This window comes from Sciurus vulgaris (genome assembly GCF_902686455.1).
Source record: "Sciurus vulgaris genome assembly, chromosome: 6".
Classification (NCBI taxonomy): Eukaryota; Metazoa; Chordata; class Mammalia; order Rodentia; family Sciuridae; genus Sciurus; species Sciurus vulgaris.
The window spans coordinates 166,856,746-166,875,229 of NC_136466.1; the positions used below are offsets into that span (position 1 = coordinate 166,856,746).

Below are 18,484 nucleotides of genomic sequence, written 5' to 3' on the forward strand. Positions count from 1 at the left end.
TTATAAACCAAGGGCAGTAGCAGGTTCTTCTTGTTACAAATATAAGGACTGCTTTATCACCCATCCCTTCTTTGGTTTCTCAGTTTTTCCTTCATTCTGTAAATATTTCTTACTAAATTCCCTTATTGAAATACTTGAGTTAATTTATCTTTCTGTTGTTGAATTTTTTGAACTGTATCCACTAACTGAATGAACTTTCTAATTTTTACTTATTTATTTATTTATTTTTCAGGTACTATATTATTATTGGTTAGGTAGAAACCTAGGAAGGAATCAGAGTTACTTCGGCAAATTTCTTTGCTTTTTTTTAAAGAAGACATTCCTTTTTTACTAGGAGCATTGAGCAAATATTACATATCCCCTGGATCATGTCATCTTTGAATATTATTATGAATAGACAAGTGATTTTGGAAATACATTGACTTTTAATTGCACACATATCAACATATTTAGTGATTATCAGAGTTAATCTATTTTAAAATCATATGATTTATTTTGTGAATCAGAGTTTAAGTAATGGATTTCTGTATGATAATGAGTTGTAAAGACCCTCATTTTCTAACATCCATTTCATCCATTTATTTTTAAGGAATAATTTTTCTACTATTAAGACATTTGGCAGAGACCTTAAACATTGTGGAATCAGGTCAAGTAAACATATTAGAGCCCAAGAAAATAATGTTGCTATTAATATTTTATTAATATTTGACTGTAATAGTCTATTAGATACAGTGAAGAACATCCCAGAAGAGCTGGTGGTCTTTTTTTCTGGATGTATCTGAAAATCACTATTTTGAGCTTTCTTCAAATTTCAAGATCTACTAAGGCATGGGACTGAGAAAGGAAAACAATGATACAGATATAATTATCTATCTGCTTTTGCCTTGGTGGTATGTGTGACAGATTTGTATTTAAGCAGGGATAATCTTTTTCTTTTTTTGCTACTGGGGATTGAACTCAGAGGCACTCGAACACGGAGTGTCATCCCCAGTCCCTATTTTGTATTTTGTTTGGAGACAGGGTCTCACTGAGTTGCTGAGCACCCCGCCATTGCTAAAGCTGGCTTTGAACTGGAATACTCCAGCCTCAGCCTCCTGAGCCACTGGGATTATAGGCATGCACTATTACATCCGGCAGGATGATCATTCTTAGAACTATGTTATGACACACACAAAATGACTCAAAAGAAATTGAAAATATGACTAGATTTACCCACCAAAGCAAAGAAACTGACTTAGTAATTTAAAAAATTCAAAATAATAATAAATAAATTCTATTTGTAAAGAATAGCCTTTGCCCAAATGGCTTCACTGGTGAATTCCTCCAGTCATTTAAAAATGAATTAATACAGCATTTTTACCAGCTCTTCTAGGAAATAGGAGAGAAATAAATGGTTCTTCACTCATTTTATGAGACCAGTGTAACCTGACAGCAATACCAGACAAAGATCACAAGAAATCAAAACCCAAGACCAATATCTGTTATGAATATAGGAAAAACATTCTTAAGCAAAAAATTAACAAACCAAATTTAGCCGCATTTCAAAGGTTTTTGTTCCAAGACAATGTGCTATTTACTCAAGGAAAAAAGTTGACTTAATATCTGAAAATCACCCAATGTAAACAACATAAAGGGGGGAAGCTGATCATCCCATTAGCTGCATAAACAGCGTTCGACAAAATCCAACATTCAGAAAGTATGAATCAAGTGCAATGTCCTCATTCTGGTAAACGGACCCTACTGAAAACTCACAGTGAACATGTCTGTGAGTGAAAGGCCCAATGCCCCATCCCGAGATCATGAGTGACAAAGGCTGGCCGGGGCCACCTGTCCTCAGCAGTGCACTGCAGGTTCCAGTCTGGAAAACCAGGCAAAAATAAACAAAATGAAACAAGACACTGGAATGGAAAGAAGGACGGAAGCTGTGTTTGTAGGTGCTAGGTAGGTGATAGAGAAGAGCATCTTACTGCCTGGGGCTCAGGGTCAGAGCCGCTCTCCCTGACAAGCCACCCGAGGTGCTCCAGCACCGGGGCTAAGGCCGCCCTGGCGTTCTTATGCGGGTGATGCGACGCATCTGCCCCCAGGTTGTTATGAACTGGATGCCTGAGAGTCCCCACAGTCACATTTTGAAAGCCAAACCCAAACGTGACAGTATCTGGAGGTGGGCCCATGGGCGTGATCAGGGGACCAGAGTGGACCCTCATGAGTAGGATTCAGTGCCCTCCTGAGCACTGGCTGGAGGGCAGCCACCTCTTCCTCCACGTGAGAAGGTAGGAAGAAGATGGCCGCCCACAGTTGGCAAGAGGGCCCTCACCAGCACCGCCAACGCTGGCACCCTGACCTCAGGCTTCCGTCCTCCAGGACTCCGAGCAATGGACCTCGTTGTTCATAAGCCATGCGGTCTATGGCACTTCACTCGCGCTGTCCAAGCAGACCAAGACACCAGGGAACAAAAATACCATGAGGCAAAGTAGTGGTTGGTCAGAAGCTCTTAATTATCACCATTTATCCTGCCTGTTCTATCAAAAGCCTGTTTAGGCCCATTAGGCATACCAAGATGTTTGTTTGTTATTGAATCAATTTTAATTAACATTCTGGTTGCAAAGCTGTTTCTTTTAAACACACCAGCAAAATTGATCATATACTTGCTGAAAAGCAGATCTGACTCTTCCCTGTTGTGGGGCAGAGAAAAAAACATACCTTTTAGCAACGACGTTCAACTTTAGCACTTTAATCAAGTGTATTGTTACCTCTATGGAAAAGGCTGATTTGAGACAAAGTCTTTTTCCCTGTTTCTGTTCGTATTCTTTTATGGCAGAAAATGGCCCTGACCAGGATGAGATATTCATTTGTTGGAAAACCCCCGCAGATACACCTCCCTGCAAAAGGCTGAAAATCAGACTTATGGTAGGTGTTGTGGGCGAATCGTGGGGTCTTACTGTGGGGTTTTGTTTGGTGTATTGACTTCACACCCGACCTTTCCCATTTGCTCTCACAGCCACCCAAGGGAGACTCTGCCAAGCCTCTGCTCATATCAAAGATGGAAACAACTGAGAGAGGAAAGTGTTTAGTTGTAAGTTAGCATGAAATAATAAAAATTCCTGCTCTTTAAATGACAGAACTTCAAAATGAAAGGGAATTCAATCAGAATCAGAAGGAAAAGTCAACAAGAGGAAAGGTATTTAAATATTCACTACCATGAGAGCAGCCTTTCCCTGATAGTAGGTCTTAGCTTTGAAATTTTTGGCCATTTGAAGGTCCTAAGATGTTCAAGAGGGAAAAAGAGCTACCTCTGGTTGACTAAGAAACTTGCCCTTCGCATGATAAGGACTGGGGATTTGGTTTTTCACACACACACTTAATCTGATGGAAGATCCACAGTTTTCTTTTACTGCTCTTGCTCTTAGGTAAATTCATCTCATCCTATGGATTTAAATTCTACCAAAGAGCTAAACTTTCCAGATTATGTCTCTATGCAACTCCTCCCATGAGCCCTCCTTCCCTAAAACTCCACCACCTGGGGTTCCTGACCCGCCCCCGCCCCTGAGCACACACACACACACACACACACACACACACACACACACACACACACACACATCTTTGATTTTGGAACTGAGCCCCCAAGTCCACTTTTCTCTCCACTTTTCTTCCTCAAGATTATTCTCTTCTGTAAATGGAAATTATTTTTCAGTTGCTCAGATGGAGAACAAAAATAAAACCCAACAAAACCTAACTTCTCATGTTCTTCATAACCAATCCCCATAGCAAGAACTGCCCGACATTCTTCATGACACATCCCAGAGTTGGGCCATACTTTATGTTCTCTAGGACCGTGCCAGTGCAAACCTGCACATATCACCTGGCCTTCCCCTTTCCTCCCTGCCCCCTGGAAGAGCAAGAATAACCCATTCCAAGCACAGACAGATTGAATCCTTGGTTCAGAATCTGCTATGGTTTCCCACAGGACCCAGAAAGAAATCCACAGTTTTTAGAGCGTCCTGCAGGACCACCATGACCTGCCCTCTTGCACTGCTCCTCCGACCCCATCTTCCACAACTCTCCTGACTTGCTCTACCCCCGCCACTGTCCCCCACACCAGAGAATGCTGCCTGCACAAGAGTTACTCTCTATCATTTCTGTTTAGAAAAGCCATTAGGTCTGGTTTCAATGGATATGAATGATGCTGCTATTAAACTATCTTCTTTTTTTTTTTTCTTTTTTCCTTTCAGACTATAACAAAATAATAATAGATATTTGAAACGAGTATTAAGGAATTTCTGAGCATTGAGTATTGAAATGAGTAATGAAACTGATATTAGCAAATCAACATTTCAAGAAATAATAGTTCTAAGATATTTAACATTATAGTCTGGCTATTCATTTTTCTTAAGTAAAATATCATTATTATTAGTTTTACTTGGGCTAATGAAACACATGATATTCAACTAAGCTTTATTAGAAAAAAAATTATACTCTTGTCTAAACACTGTCCCCATACCTGGTTTAACATAACCATTCCATTTTGCTGACAATGTGAAAAAAAACTGACTAAAATATATAGAAACATTTCATGCTTGGTCATTTTCTGAAAGTAGCTGCCATTTCTAATAAAGTTATACTACAAGGCAGGCAGAGTAAAAACACAGCTCTCCAAAGAAGAGCCAAATAATAATTTGCCACCTAGTTAAATTCTAAAACTAGAACCAGATTCAAAAGTTATGGACTGAATAAGAATGCTACTAGGCCCCCCTTTCTACAAACACTTCCCCTTGCAGATCCTTCCCAAGCAACAGACTCCTCTGTTCTCAATCACTCATTCATTCACTCACTCACTCCGCACCTTCTCTTCTTGAACAAACCCGAGGTGAAACACAGCCGAGGACCTTGACTTGATGGTGACGTGATGTACACGTACCAAGACTTCACACTGTGCCTCATAAACACGTGCCATCATTATGTGTCAACTAAAAATTCAAAAACCTACAAACATGTGCACACACACACACACACACACACAAGACAATTTATCTAAAGGAAACAAAACCAACAAAGCAGAGTATAACTATAATTTCATGAACTAAGAAAATGAGTAAGGGAAAGTCAGCAGAAGTGAGAAGCACGATTACCCTAATGAAAATGCCTCCTAGGGACTGGGGATATAGCTGAGTTGGTAGAGTGCTTGCTTTGTAAACACAAGTCCTGAGTTCAATCCCCAGCACTGCAAAAAAAAAAAAAAAAAAAAAAAAAAAAAAAAAAAAAATGCCTCCTAAAATATAACAAAATTCTTCTTCACAGACAGAATGCTAAGAGGTGTCCCTGCTAATGGACCAGGAGGAACTGGGAGCACGTACATGCTATTGAATGTGAGGTTTCCTTTTCACCCAAGACCGGTGGTCTCCCAGGCATTTGATGATCAGGAAGGAACTCAGTTCTGAATAAAATCAGGAGACAAGAAGTGCTCTCCCACCAGGAAAGAGAAAACAGAAAACTCTATCCTTCAGCCAGGCAATTTGTAGGGAAGATAACTATCTGTTGGGGTCATGAGTAGAAAAAGCTCATCTGTGAAAACTGAGATCCCAATCCTGCTCCATGCCAGGGAGGCTGATCCAAGTTCACATGCCTACCTGGTGCAGGAACCTCGACCATGGGTTCAACACAATACTGCAGCTTGACCTCATGAATCCCAGAGGAACCTAGAACCAAAAGCTATCCCATATCCATGTCTTTACAATTAAGAACACTTGATATCAACACTGACCAAAGCCCTGCTGTTGATGAAGTCAGTCAAAACTGTGTGGCCAACACAGGAAACACACCACCTTGAGGGAGTCTATGGAGAGGCCAGTGTCAGAAGTCACATGTGTTTATGAATGGGAAAGAGCAGACTGAAACCAGTGATATTTCCATATGTGTAAAATCCACCAATAAATAGGAAGAAAATGAAATATCCATAGCCAAAATATAGAGTTTATGAAAAGTTGAGTTTTAAAAAGGACCAAATAGGGCGATCCAAGATGGCGGACTAGAGGGTGACTGCATCTCCAGTCACTCCAGAACCCAGGATTCAAGAAGGAGAGGCACTGAGAGACTCAGACTAAAATAAAGCCACGGGGTGAGTCTCCACCACCCGGTGAAGCATGGCCCGGGTGCAGGCCCAGATTTGGGTGGCTTATTAGAGTAGGGCAGAGCAGCTAGAGTCTTCCCCAGGCAGCCCTACACACTCCAGCGGTGGGCTCCTCCCACATGGCCAGCTTCTTGGAGCAGGCCCCCCAGTGAGAGCCTTTCCACACAGAGCCAGCTCCAAGCCCTGGAACCAGTAGCAGGCTAGGGGCACCTTTCTTCAGAAGCACTCCATTATCAAGTTACTCCAAGACTTCAGGCTACTGAAGGCTGGGACGTGATACACTAGAAATCTACAGGGACACTATAAGCCAATAGAGGAAATCTGAAATATCACAGAGTCCCACTGACATCTGACCAATATGAGAAAACAAGGCAAGAAAATGTCCCAAACAAACCTAGATACTATATCAATAAAACCCAATGACAGCACAGCAGAAGAAATGTCAGAAAGGGAGTTCAGAATGTACATAATTAAAACAATCAGGGAAGCAAACGAGGAGATGAAAGAGCAAATGCAGGCATTGAATGATGAGATGAAAGAGCAAATGCAGGCATTAAATGATTGCACCAATCAACAGTTAAAAAAGCAAATCCGGGAAGCAAGAGATCATTTCAATAAAGAGTTAGAGATACTGAAAAAAAAAAAAAAAAAAAAAAGCCAGAAATCCTTGAAATGAAGGAAACAATAAACCAAGTTAAAAACTCCATAGAAAGCATAACCAATAGGATAGAACACCTGGAAGACAGAACCTCAGACATTGAAGACAAAATATTTAATCTTGAAAACAAAGTTGACCAAACAGAAAAGATGGTAAGAAATCATGAACAGAATCTACAAGAATTATGGGATATCATAAAAAGGCCAAAATTAAGAATTATTGGGATAGAGAAAGGCTTAGAGAAACAAACCAAAGGAATGAACAATCTATTCAATGAAATAATATCAGAAAACTTCCCAAATCTGAAGAATGAAATGGAAAACCAAGTACAAGAGGCTTATAGGATTCCAAATACACAAAATTACAACAGACCCACACCAAGGCACATTATAATGAAAATACCTAACATACACAATAAAGACAGAATTTTAAAGGCCGCGAGAGAAAAGAATCAAATTACATTCAAGGGGAAACCAATAAGAATATCAGCAGATTTTTCAATCCAGACCCTAAAAGCAAGAAGGGCCTGGAACAACATTTACCAAGCCCTGAAAGAAAATGGATGCCAACCAAGAATCTTATACCTAGCAAAACTTACTTTCAGATTTGACGATGAAATAAGATCCTTCCATGATAAACAAAAGCTAAAGGAATTTACAAAAAGAAAGCCGGCATTACAGAACATTCTCACCAAAATATTCCATGAGGAAGAGATGAAAAACAACGATGCAAATCAGCAACGGGAGGAACTAGCCTAAAGGAATAGCTAAATAAAGGAGAAACCAAATCATGGCAAAAAACAAAAATGAGTCAAGTGACTGGAAATACAAATCATATCACAATAATAACCCTGAATGTTAATGGCCTGAACTTATCAATCAAAAGACACAGACTGGCAGATTGGATTAAAAAGAAAAATCCAACAATATGCTGCCTGCAAGAGACTCATCTCATAGAAAGAGATACCCATAGACTAAAGGTGAAAGGATGGGAAAAAACATACCATGCACACGGACACAGCAAAAAAGCTGGAGTATCCATCCTCATTTCTGATAATGTGGACTTCAAGCCAAAACTAGTCAGAAGGGATAAAGAAGGACATTACATACTGCTTAAGGGAAGCATAAATCAGCAAGACATAACAATCATAAATATCTATGCCCGGAACATTGGCTCATCCATGTACATCAAACAAATCCTTCTCAAGTCCAGAAATCAAATAGACCACAACACAATAATACTAGGCGATTTTAACACACCTCTCTCACCGCTGGATAGACTGTCCAAACAAAAATTGAATAAAGAAACCATAGATCTCAATAACACAATCAACAATTTAGACTTAACCAACTTATATAGAATATACCATCCAACAAAGAACAAATACACTTCCTTCTCAGCAGCACATGGAACCTTCTCTAAAATAGACCATGTTTTATGCCACAAAGCTACTGTTAGCAAATACAAGAAGATAGAGACACTACCTTGTATTCTATCAGATCATAATGGATTGAAATTAGAAATAAATGACAGAATAAAAAACAGAAACTTCTCCAATACCTGGAGATTAAATAAAACACTATTATATGATGAATGGATAACAGAAGACATCAGGAGGAAAATAAAAAATTCTTAGAAGTAAATGAAAAGAAAGACACATCATATCAAAATCTCTGGGACACTATGAAAGCAGTACTTAGAGGAAGATTTATTTCATGGGTGCATTCACCAAAAGAAGTAGAAATCAACAAATAAGCGACTTAACACTACAACTCAAAGCCCTAGAAAAAGAGCAGACCAACACCAAAAGTAGTAGAAGACAGGGAATAGTTAAAATCAGAGCCAAAATCAATGAAATTGAAACAAAAGAAACAATCGGAAAAATTAACAAAATAAATAGTTGGTTCTTTGAAAAAATAAACAAAATTGATAAACCCTTAGCCACACTAACAAAGAGAAAGAGGGAGAAAACTCAAATTACTAAAATTCGGAATGAACAAGGAAATATCACAACAGACACGAGTGAAATACAAAACATAATTAGAAGCTATTTTGAAAATCTGTACTCCAACAAAACAGAAAACCTCGAAGACATCAACAAGTTTCTAGAGACATATGAATTACCTAAACTGAGCGAGGAGGACATACACAACTTAAATAAATCAATTTCAAGCAATGAAATAGAAGGGGTCATCAAAAGCCTATCAACAAAGAAAAGTCCGGGACCAGATGGGTTCTCAGCCGAGTTCTACAAAACCTTTAAAGAAGAGCTCATTCCAATACTCCTCAAAGTATTCCATGAAATAGAAGAGGAGGGAACCCTCCCAAACTCATTCTATGAAGCCAATATCACCCTGATACCTAAACCAGACAGAGACACATAGAGGAAAGAAAATTTCAGACCAGTATCCTTAATGAACAGCGACACAAAAATTCTCAACAAAATTTTAGCAAATCGCATACAAAAATATATTAAAAAGATAGTGCACCACGATCAAGTGGGTTTTATCCCAGGGATGCAAGGTTGGTTCAACATCCGGAAATCAATAAATGTCATTAAATGTCATTCACCATATCAACAGACTAAAAGTTAAGAATCACATGATTATTTCAATAGATGCAGAAAAAGCATTTGATAAAATACAGCACCCCTTCATGCTCAAAACACTAGAGAAAATTGGGGTAGTGGGAACATTCCTTAACATTGTAAAGGCCATTTATGCTAAGCCCATGGCTAATATCATTCTAAATGGTGAAAAACTGAAAGCATTCCCCCTAAAAACTGGAACAAGGCAGGGATGCCCTCTTTCACCACTTCTATTCAACATTGTTCTTGAGACTCTAGCCAGAGCAATTAGACAGACCAAAGAGATTAAAGGGATACGAATTGGAAAAGAAGAACTCAAACTATCCCTGTTCGCTGATGACATGATTATATATTTAGAGGAACCTGGAAATTCCACCAGAAAACTCTTAGAACTCATAAGTGAATTCAGTAAAGTAGCAGGTTACAAGATCAATGCCCATAAATCCAACGCATTTTTATTTGTAAGTGATGAATCTTCAGAAAGAGAAATTAGGAAAACTACCCCATTCACAATAGCATCAAAAAAAATAAAATACTTGGGAATCAATATCACAAAAGAGTTAAAAGACCTCTACAATGAGAACTACAGAACACTAAAGAAAGAAATTAAAGAAAACCTTAGAAGATGGAAAGATCTCCCATGTTCTTGGATAGGCAGAATTAATATTGTCAAAATGGCCATACTACCAAAAGTGCTATACAGATTCAATGCAATTCCAATTAAAATCCCAATGATGTACCTTACAGAAATAGAGTAAGTAATTATGAAATTCACCTGGAAGAATAAGAAACCCAGAATAGCTAAAGCAATCCTCAGTAGAAAGAGCAAAGCAGGGGGTATCGCATACCAGATCTTCAACTCTATTACAAAGCAATAGTAACAAAAACGGCATGGTATTGGTACCAAAATAGACAGGTAGATCAATGGTACAGAATAGAGGACATGGATACAAACCCAAATAAATACAATTTTCTCATACTAGACAAAGGGGACAATAATATGCCATGGAGAAAAGATAGCCTCTTCAACAAATGGTGCTGGGAAAACTGGAAAACCATATGCAACAGAATGAAATTAAACCCCTATCTCTCACCCTGCACAAAACTCAACTCAAAATGGATCAAGGACCTCAGAATCAGACCAGAGACCCTGCATCTTATAGAAGAAAAAGTAGGTCCAAACCTTCAACTTGATGGCTTAGGATCAGACTTTCTTAACAGGACTCCCATAGCACAAGAAATAAAAGCAAGAATCAATAACTGGGATAGATTCAAACTAAAAAGCTTTCTCTCAACAAAGGAAACTATCAGCAATGTGAAGAGAGAGCCTACACAGTGGGAGAAAATCTTTGCCACTCATACTTCAGATAGAGCACTAATTTCCAGAATATATAAAGAACTCAAAAAACTCTACACCAAGAATATAAATAATCCAATCAACAAATGGGCTAAAAAAATGAACAGACACTTCACAGAAGAAGATGTACAAGCAATCAACAGATATATGAAAAAATGTTCAACATCTCTAGTAATAAGAGAAAGGTAAATGAAAACTACCCTAAGATCTCATCTCACCCCAATTAGAATGGCGATTATCAAGAACACAAGCAACAATAGGTGTTGGCGAGGATGTGGGGAAAAAGGTACACTCATACATTGCTGGTGGGGTTGCAAATTAGTGCAGCCACTCTGGAAAGCAGTATGGAGATTCCTCAGAAAGCTTGGAATGGAACCACCATTTGACCCAGGTATCCCACTCCTTGGCCTATACCCAAAGGACTTAAAATCAGCATACTACAGAGATACAGCCACATCAATGTTCATAGCCACTCAATTCACCATAGCCAGATTGTGGAACCAACCTAGATGCCCTTCAGTTGACGAATGGATAAAGAAACTGTGGCATATATACACAATGGAATATTACTCTGCCATGAAGAATGATAAAATTATGGCATTTGCAGGCAAATGGATGAAATTGGAGAATATCATTCTAAGTGAGATAAGCCAATCTCAAAAAACTAAAGGACAAATGATCTCGCTGATAAGCAGATGAGGACATATAATGGGGGGTAGGAGGGGTTAGCGTTAGGGTTAGGGTTAGGTTTAGGGTTAGGGATAAGGAGGGTGCTAAGAATGGAGGAAGGAAGGACTGTATAGAGGGAAAAGAGGGGTGGGAGGGGTGGGGGGGAAGGAAAAAAATAACAGAATGAATCAAACAACATTGCCCTATGTAAATTTACGATTTTTAATTAAAAAAAGGACCAAATAGACTTTGAAACATACACACCCATACATTGAAATTATAAAACTCAAAGTGGATCAGGAATTTATCTGAATTCAAGGCAAAAAAGGGTGGGGGTATTGTAAACTGGGAGGGAAAATTACAAGACCTGCAGCACAGAATGAAAAACAGAGCATATTGCTACGAAGAGCCAAGAAGGACTTCAGAGGAGATGAGACCCAGTGTGTAAAGCAATATGAAGTGAGGGAAGGGACGTGGGTAGGGAGGAGAGTAGAGTGAAACAACATTGTCACCTCATGTACATGTATGACTGCATGACCCACGTGATCCTGCAACATGTGCAATCAGAAAAATGAGAGATTACACTCCATTTATGTATGATTTACCAAAATGCATAGATGCATTCTACTGTCATGTACAACTAATTGGAACAAATTTTTAAAAAATTAAAAATATGTAAAGTCAGAGAATTTTTTAGAACTATGCCAAATTTTAAGAATATGAGATCAAAGATTGAAAAATTACACCTAGTCACTTCGGTACATAAGAACGAATTCACATATAGAAACAATATAATGAAAGTCCAGGGTAAAATAAAATCTTGAAAAGTACCCAGAGAGGAACAATAGATTACCTACAAAAGACTATCATGAGACCGACAGAAGACATTTCATCAGCAATAATAGGAAATGGAATGCAAAGGAAAGATGTCATCATAATACTGAAGGTAAATAAAAGTTAACTTACAATTTTATTCCCAATCCATATTCAAGAGAAAATGTGAAATAAAGTAGAAAGGTGTGTGTGTGTGTGTGTGTGTGTGTGTGTGTTTGTTTGTGTATGTGTATACATATATCCAGTAAAAAAAAAAAAAAAAGGATAAAATAACTAGATCAACCTTTAGAAATCAGGAAGGAGGTGAGAAAGAACCAAAGATAAACAAAGTACAGGACATGCAAGACAAGATAGTATGGCAGAAGTAGGTCCACTCTCACCAGTGAACAATCCCAGGAGCAAAAGTCACATCTGTAATAAACAGGACACAGGGATGACCATACACCTTTCTGTATCACTGAAACATTTCATAGCAAAAATGTCCAGGAAGAAAAAGAAGGAAGAGAAATCACAGGAAAGGCAGATGAAGGAGGAAGGGTCTCGCCACAATAGCTGCGAGACAGATCCGAAGCCTGGAAGGTCGGCGGGAGGAAGCAGCGGGCTTTCCTTGGTGCTTCCCTCTGTGGACACCCAGAGAAATGCGACCCGTGCAGACTTCAGAAGGCTCAAGCTTGAGGTGCGCACTTGTTGCTCAAGAGACGAAGCGTAACGAAGCATGAGAAGATGGACTTCTGTGGTCTCACAGGGCGCAGTACCCAGAAGAGAGGCCAGAAGACCAACACCCAGACGGAGGACGGGGCTGGTGCTCTTCCTAAAAGTGAACCACGACATATTCTTCTTGTTCTCTGGAGGCCTCTTGTAAAGTGCCCCACCTTCTCCTCTCCCGACTCTTTCCAGGGAGGGATGGATCTTGTGTTATTATATTATGAGGTTTCATTGAAGATTCTCTAAGTCTGGGAAAAGGGCTCCTTTGGTTCATGTATTCCAAAGCTAATTCTTGGGGGTAAGAGGAATATACTGGGAATTCCTCCAAAACCACTATGGATGTCTGAGGGACTATACATACGTGAATAATACTGTGCTGTGTTATGACTTCTGTCAATGCCCTTGCACTGGCCCAGTGCCCAGACAAAAACCCTTTGGAGCATGGGGTGGCCATGGGGAACACAGAACTTCCTCCGCGCTTGCTGAGTATCTTCTTGAGTTAAAAGTACAGCCTAGTCCAAGCAGCCTGCTGCTCACATGTGCTGGCTGTGCCATGGGGGCTATGTTCAATCACACAGCTGAATTCCACTGAATCCAAAATGATGCTTCACCATGGAATATTACTCAGTCACAAAGAAAAATGAAATTATGGCATTTGCCCAGAAATGGATGGAACTGGAGACCATCATGCTAAGTGAAAGAAGCCAGTCTCAAAAAACCAAATCCGAATGTTCTCTCTGATATGTGAATCTTAACAAACAATAAGGGGGGTAGGGAGGGAAGAATAGAGGTTCATTGGATTAGACAAGGGGGACATGAAGGGAAGGGAGGGGCGCTGGAATAAGAAAGACAGTAGAATGAACTGGACATCACTTTCCTGTATTCATACAGAAATACATGACCAGTGAATCTCCACATCACGTACAACCACAAGATGGGAGGTTATACTCCATGTATGCCTGATAGGACAAAATAAACTCTACTGTCACGTATACATAAAAAGAAATATCAGAAAAAGATAAAGGAAATGGTGCTTTGGCTTTTATACAAATGGTGCTAACAAGGGGAAAGAAAGTTGATACTAGAATTTTTTTCTATATCTACAGTTATTGTCAGAAAAACAAGAGGTTTTTGTTTTGTTTTGTTTTCCTTTTGTTTAGATTATAAAGCGAGAATCAGAGTTTTTGGAGAAAGTTGTTTGCCGTGCACTGCTCTCATTTAGAAGGTTCAAGGCAGAAGATCATGGAGGCCTCATAGAGTGACTGATAGGTCAAGCAAGGAATCTGGGGTGCTCAGACCCTCCCCTCTGTACCCAGTCTCTCCTGGGAGAGGCCAGCCGGCCAGACCTGGAACAATCAGAGATGACCACAGAGGGTGGACTAAGACAGAAGGGAGGGAAGTGAGACTCACGGTCCTGAACCACGGTGGGCCGTCGGGCAGGGGTGCCCAGGGCAGCTGGTGTCCCTCAGCACTGTGGTGTTGACTGAGGAGGCACGCCTGAAGGGGAGGGTGCTCTGTTGAGGTAGGATGTTGTGCCCTTTTCTTAGACTGAGCATCAGAATGATGCCAAGAGCAATGCAGGAAGGTCACATTCACCCTAAAAACTCCCCAAGGGGAATCAATATGTCCACTTAGAAAACTAAGTATTTTTGAAACTAAGCAAAGCACCCGGGGTACTCACCTCCAAGGGCAGTTGCCCTTCCTCCGTTACGACGTGATAAACAACTGTCTGAACGTCAGCACCCTTTCATGCCCTTGGACACAGCTGGGCGCGGGGGAGAGGGCACAGTGGCACTCCCAGGGGAAGCTCAAGTACTCACTTGGGCAACACAAGAATCTGCACGATGACGATGCAGAAGAAGATGAGGCAGGCGCAAGTCACGTAGTACTTGAACGCTGGCAGTGCTGTGGCTCGGTACTGAAGGGAGACAAGGAAACCAGGAGTCAGCTTGCTGTTAGGAAAGGGCTGCCTCCGGATGCCAGCCGCCTCCTCGCCCCGGCCCCGGCGGGACTCCAGATCGCAGGGGTGAACTGCGGATCGCAGCACCACCAGCAGAGGCCGTTCATCAGGCCCGAGAGCTTCCTCCCAAGGGAACTGCGAGGGATTCCAGAGTCCACGATTCACGAGTGTCCAGAGGCACTGGATCACTGCTTGGGAGAGGTGCTGGCTGGGAGCTGGGTGAATGAACAGAGGGGCCACTGAATCGTGCCATTTTCACATACGAGTGTCATACTTCTGAACGGGGCTGAGGAAAGGCAAGATGCCGGCATTACATTTAGCATTCTGTTTTATTATTTCTCTCAATGCTGCTTCGCAGAAGTGGGGGGTGAGGACGGAAGGGGAGGCCTGGGCTGGCTCCCGGACACGCCCTTCCTTCCAGTCCAGCACAGTCAGCTGGGCACACTGGGCTCTCCCAACATCCAGGGCTGTGGACTGACCAGTGTGGGCTGCCTGGCTGGCTGCCCTGCTGGACCTGTGCAGGCACGTGGGCACTGTAGCATGGATGGGCTGTGGTCTCTGCAGCACGGAGGGGATGTGGCTTCTGCTGCACGCAGCCCTCAGCACACGCCCCTCTGCAGGGGCTTCGGGTCCTCGCTCACTCACCCTCACAACAGCCTGCATGGCAGGAGCCACTGCTGTCCCTGGTTTGAATGACGGGACTGCAGGGGGATGGTTTGATCACACTGTCGGGAGATCCAGTGTGCGAGGAAGCCGGCACCGTCCTCAGGGGGACTGCATTCAGCTCCCACCCATGAAGCTACTCTGCCCCCGCAAAGAGGGTTTATAATACAATTAGACAATGACAAGGTCATTAAAACCTTCTGAAAATACGGTCAGGTTGCATTATCTTTTGCCCAAGTGACGGCAAATGACAAGCTTGGGGTCTCAGTGTTGAGGCAGGGACTCCAGTGGGCGCTGATATCCCTGCCCACGTAGCACTGCTATATCCTTCCTGAGGGCCTGGAGAGCTGGCTGGGGATGGCAGGACAAGAGGGGGACACATCCCCAGGCACTCTAAATTTTGCCTTAAAGTTGGCATCTGCAAACCTGCACTCCTGGGAATGGAAGCAAAAGCTGTATTTTTAATGATAATTACCTTCTCTTTACTAGAATTTTTTTTTTTCTAGTGACTTTTGTGACTGAATAGCCAGGAGAATTTACATGCTGATGAAGAGGTTAAATTAGCATAATTGCTGAAGAGTGATTACATCCTATGCATTCAATTACATCCTTATCTTGTGACTTCTTCTGAGCTTTGTACAGAAATATGAGGGGGAATTTCATTTTGGTATCAGCAAGGGAAACGCACTTCCACGGGAAAGGAATAATGAAACAGTTAAACAAGCAGCCATTAGTATGTGTTACCATCACTCCAGGCTAACAAGGTGGTCAGTAAAACCTATTTTATCAAGTATCAATTTGCTACACCTTCTAAACCCTTTACTTAGACATAGAAAACTGATTTTCTTGACTACAAATGCAAAGGAAAGTTTGGGTGAACCTGTAATTTCCAACCCTGACGAATTTTAGAAGGACTTTTGATGCTTGATATTTTCATGTGATATCCATAAAACAATGAATCTGATTTTCTCAACAGAATTTTAGTCATGTGATGCAAAAGCTGCCATTAATCACTTTTGCTCAAACTAAGTCTGTAATTATCTGGTTGGATGAATGAGATGCCCTCTAAATCTTGCTCCTTCTCTGGAACCCCACAAAACAAACAGCGAATGACATAAAGTTGACCTAGAACAATGACTGTCCCACTTCATAATCGCTGAAGTCATTTAGCAAGGCCATGCGAAGCTCCGTGTGCAAAGACGAATCATCTGCTTCTCAGTCATGCCTGAAACAGCTCCTTGAAAATCGTAAGGTGAAAACATTTACATGCAACAAAACTTAAAAGTGGGGGTTTCCAAATTTTCCTGAACAGGTGTTCAATGTAGACTTACATTTTTGTCAAAAATATCGAAGCAATTTGTGTGAAGACATTGAGAATTTGTCAGGAAGGATTTTGCTTTCTCTTAAAGCCTTTTCTGAGAAAATGTCACATCAAGGAAGCCAGGCACCAGCCTCTGGCCCTTCTCTTTGCCCCAGATCTCAGAGTGCTGTAGCCGCCATCTACTACCCAGAGTGCCCAGCAGGCCGAGAGGCCACAGAGGGAGGCTTAGTGGCCAGAGATATGCTACAACAATTTATGCATGAAAGAGGCACAGAAGCCAGAAGGAGTTTTGAGAGAAGCAGCTTAAACGCCACATGCAAAAACATGAGCCCCAGCTTATGAAGGAATTCAAAATTACCAATTCAGAAAAATCAATTGATTTTGAGTTAAAAACAACTTACTTCTTTCTCTAGAATTTTGTTATAGAAAAGCAGTGAGATTCTCTGAATGTCTTCAGACTTGAGCCATTGCCTGCAAATGGAAAGAACAGTCATCATGAAACCAAAGCTCCGACCAAGCATCTGGAACCACTTTTTATGCAATGATTCGCATTCTTTCCTGATTGTAAATCATCCCAAACTGAATATTTAAAAAATATATATATGATGCCCACTTGTTGGATATGGAATGCAGAGACTGTTAACAGGAAGTACAGACCTCACGTGTGCAGTGGTACCTTGCCCTCCTTAGAAGGCCTGTTACAAACCAACTGCCACATCACATTGAAACTGCAGTTGTCCAGATTAAGCAACTAGGGAGATGCCATCAGAAGGATTCAAGTATGTCAATGAATTGATTCCCTGAAGTTGTTCTCACGTCACACGGAGCTTCATGGCTCCCTAATTCTCCTAGAGAACTGCCCCTTTTCTTGCCTTAGAGCAAGTAGCACATCACTCCGAGTATCCAGAGTGCCGGAATGCCTGGGGTCCTGGGTGAGGGGATTGTGCCTCTTCCATGCTGTTTGAAAATCCTTCCCTTATCCTCATTTAAATATCGAGAAAGGAACAATCATGTTTGAATACAATTTTAATAAGCTGTAAAACCTAAAATAACGAGAATCTGCTGACACAAACAAAAGTATCTGAATACATACATGTATGTTTCTCCAATGCTGAAAAAAAAAAAGAATTACATGGAATTTTACCTTCTTCCACACTGATCAACTTAGGTCTGTTTTAAGAAAGAGCTGTCAATAGAGAAAGAGTGCAAGGAGAAAACCGTTTACTTGAGTGCTGTATAGGATCACAGCCACACAGAGACACCTGCATGCTACTACAAAAGTGGTGCACGTGATGCCCGCGCCCAACACGGCCACACACTGGGCCACGAACTAGATGAACACTGTGAAATAAAGTGAAGTGACATAGGAAGATGAATGCAATGCAGGAAAGTCAGAGAAATTCAATTCTGTGCATAAGGGAAAGTACCTGGAAACACTGGCTGGGTCGAGACCTGTATCTACCCACCAAGAACTCATGTTAGGATAGTAGAGCAAAAATCATGTTTTACAGATTTAAATTTAAATTTAAAATTTAAATTTTACAGATTTACATGTTTTAAATTTCCAGAAAAGCATTATACCTATTCAAACAATTATCAATTC

General features: G+C 41.0%; 1 protein-coding gene across 3 annotated transcripts in view; it reads right to left on the reverse strand.

Moving 5' to 3' along the window:
* Nucleotides 1-18,484, reverse strand: part of ADCY2 (adenylate cyclase 2) — a 376,288-nt gene that overhangs the window by 75,694 nt on the left and 282,110 nt on the right. For all 3 annotated transcript variants that reach the window (XM_079144908.1, XM_079144907.1, XM_079144909.1), the window contains 2 exons: nt 17,283-17,352; nt 14,758-14,855 (listed from right to left, as the gene is read on the reverse strand). In XM_079144908.1, the coding sequence (XP_079001034.1) occupies nt 14,758-14,855; nt 17,283-17,352 (168 nt within the window). The remainder of the gene's footprint in view (nt 1-14,757; nt 14,856-17,282; nt 17,353-18,484) is intronic.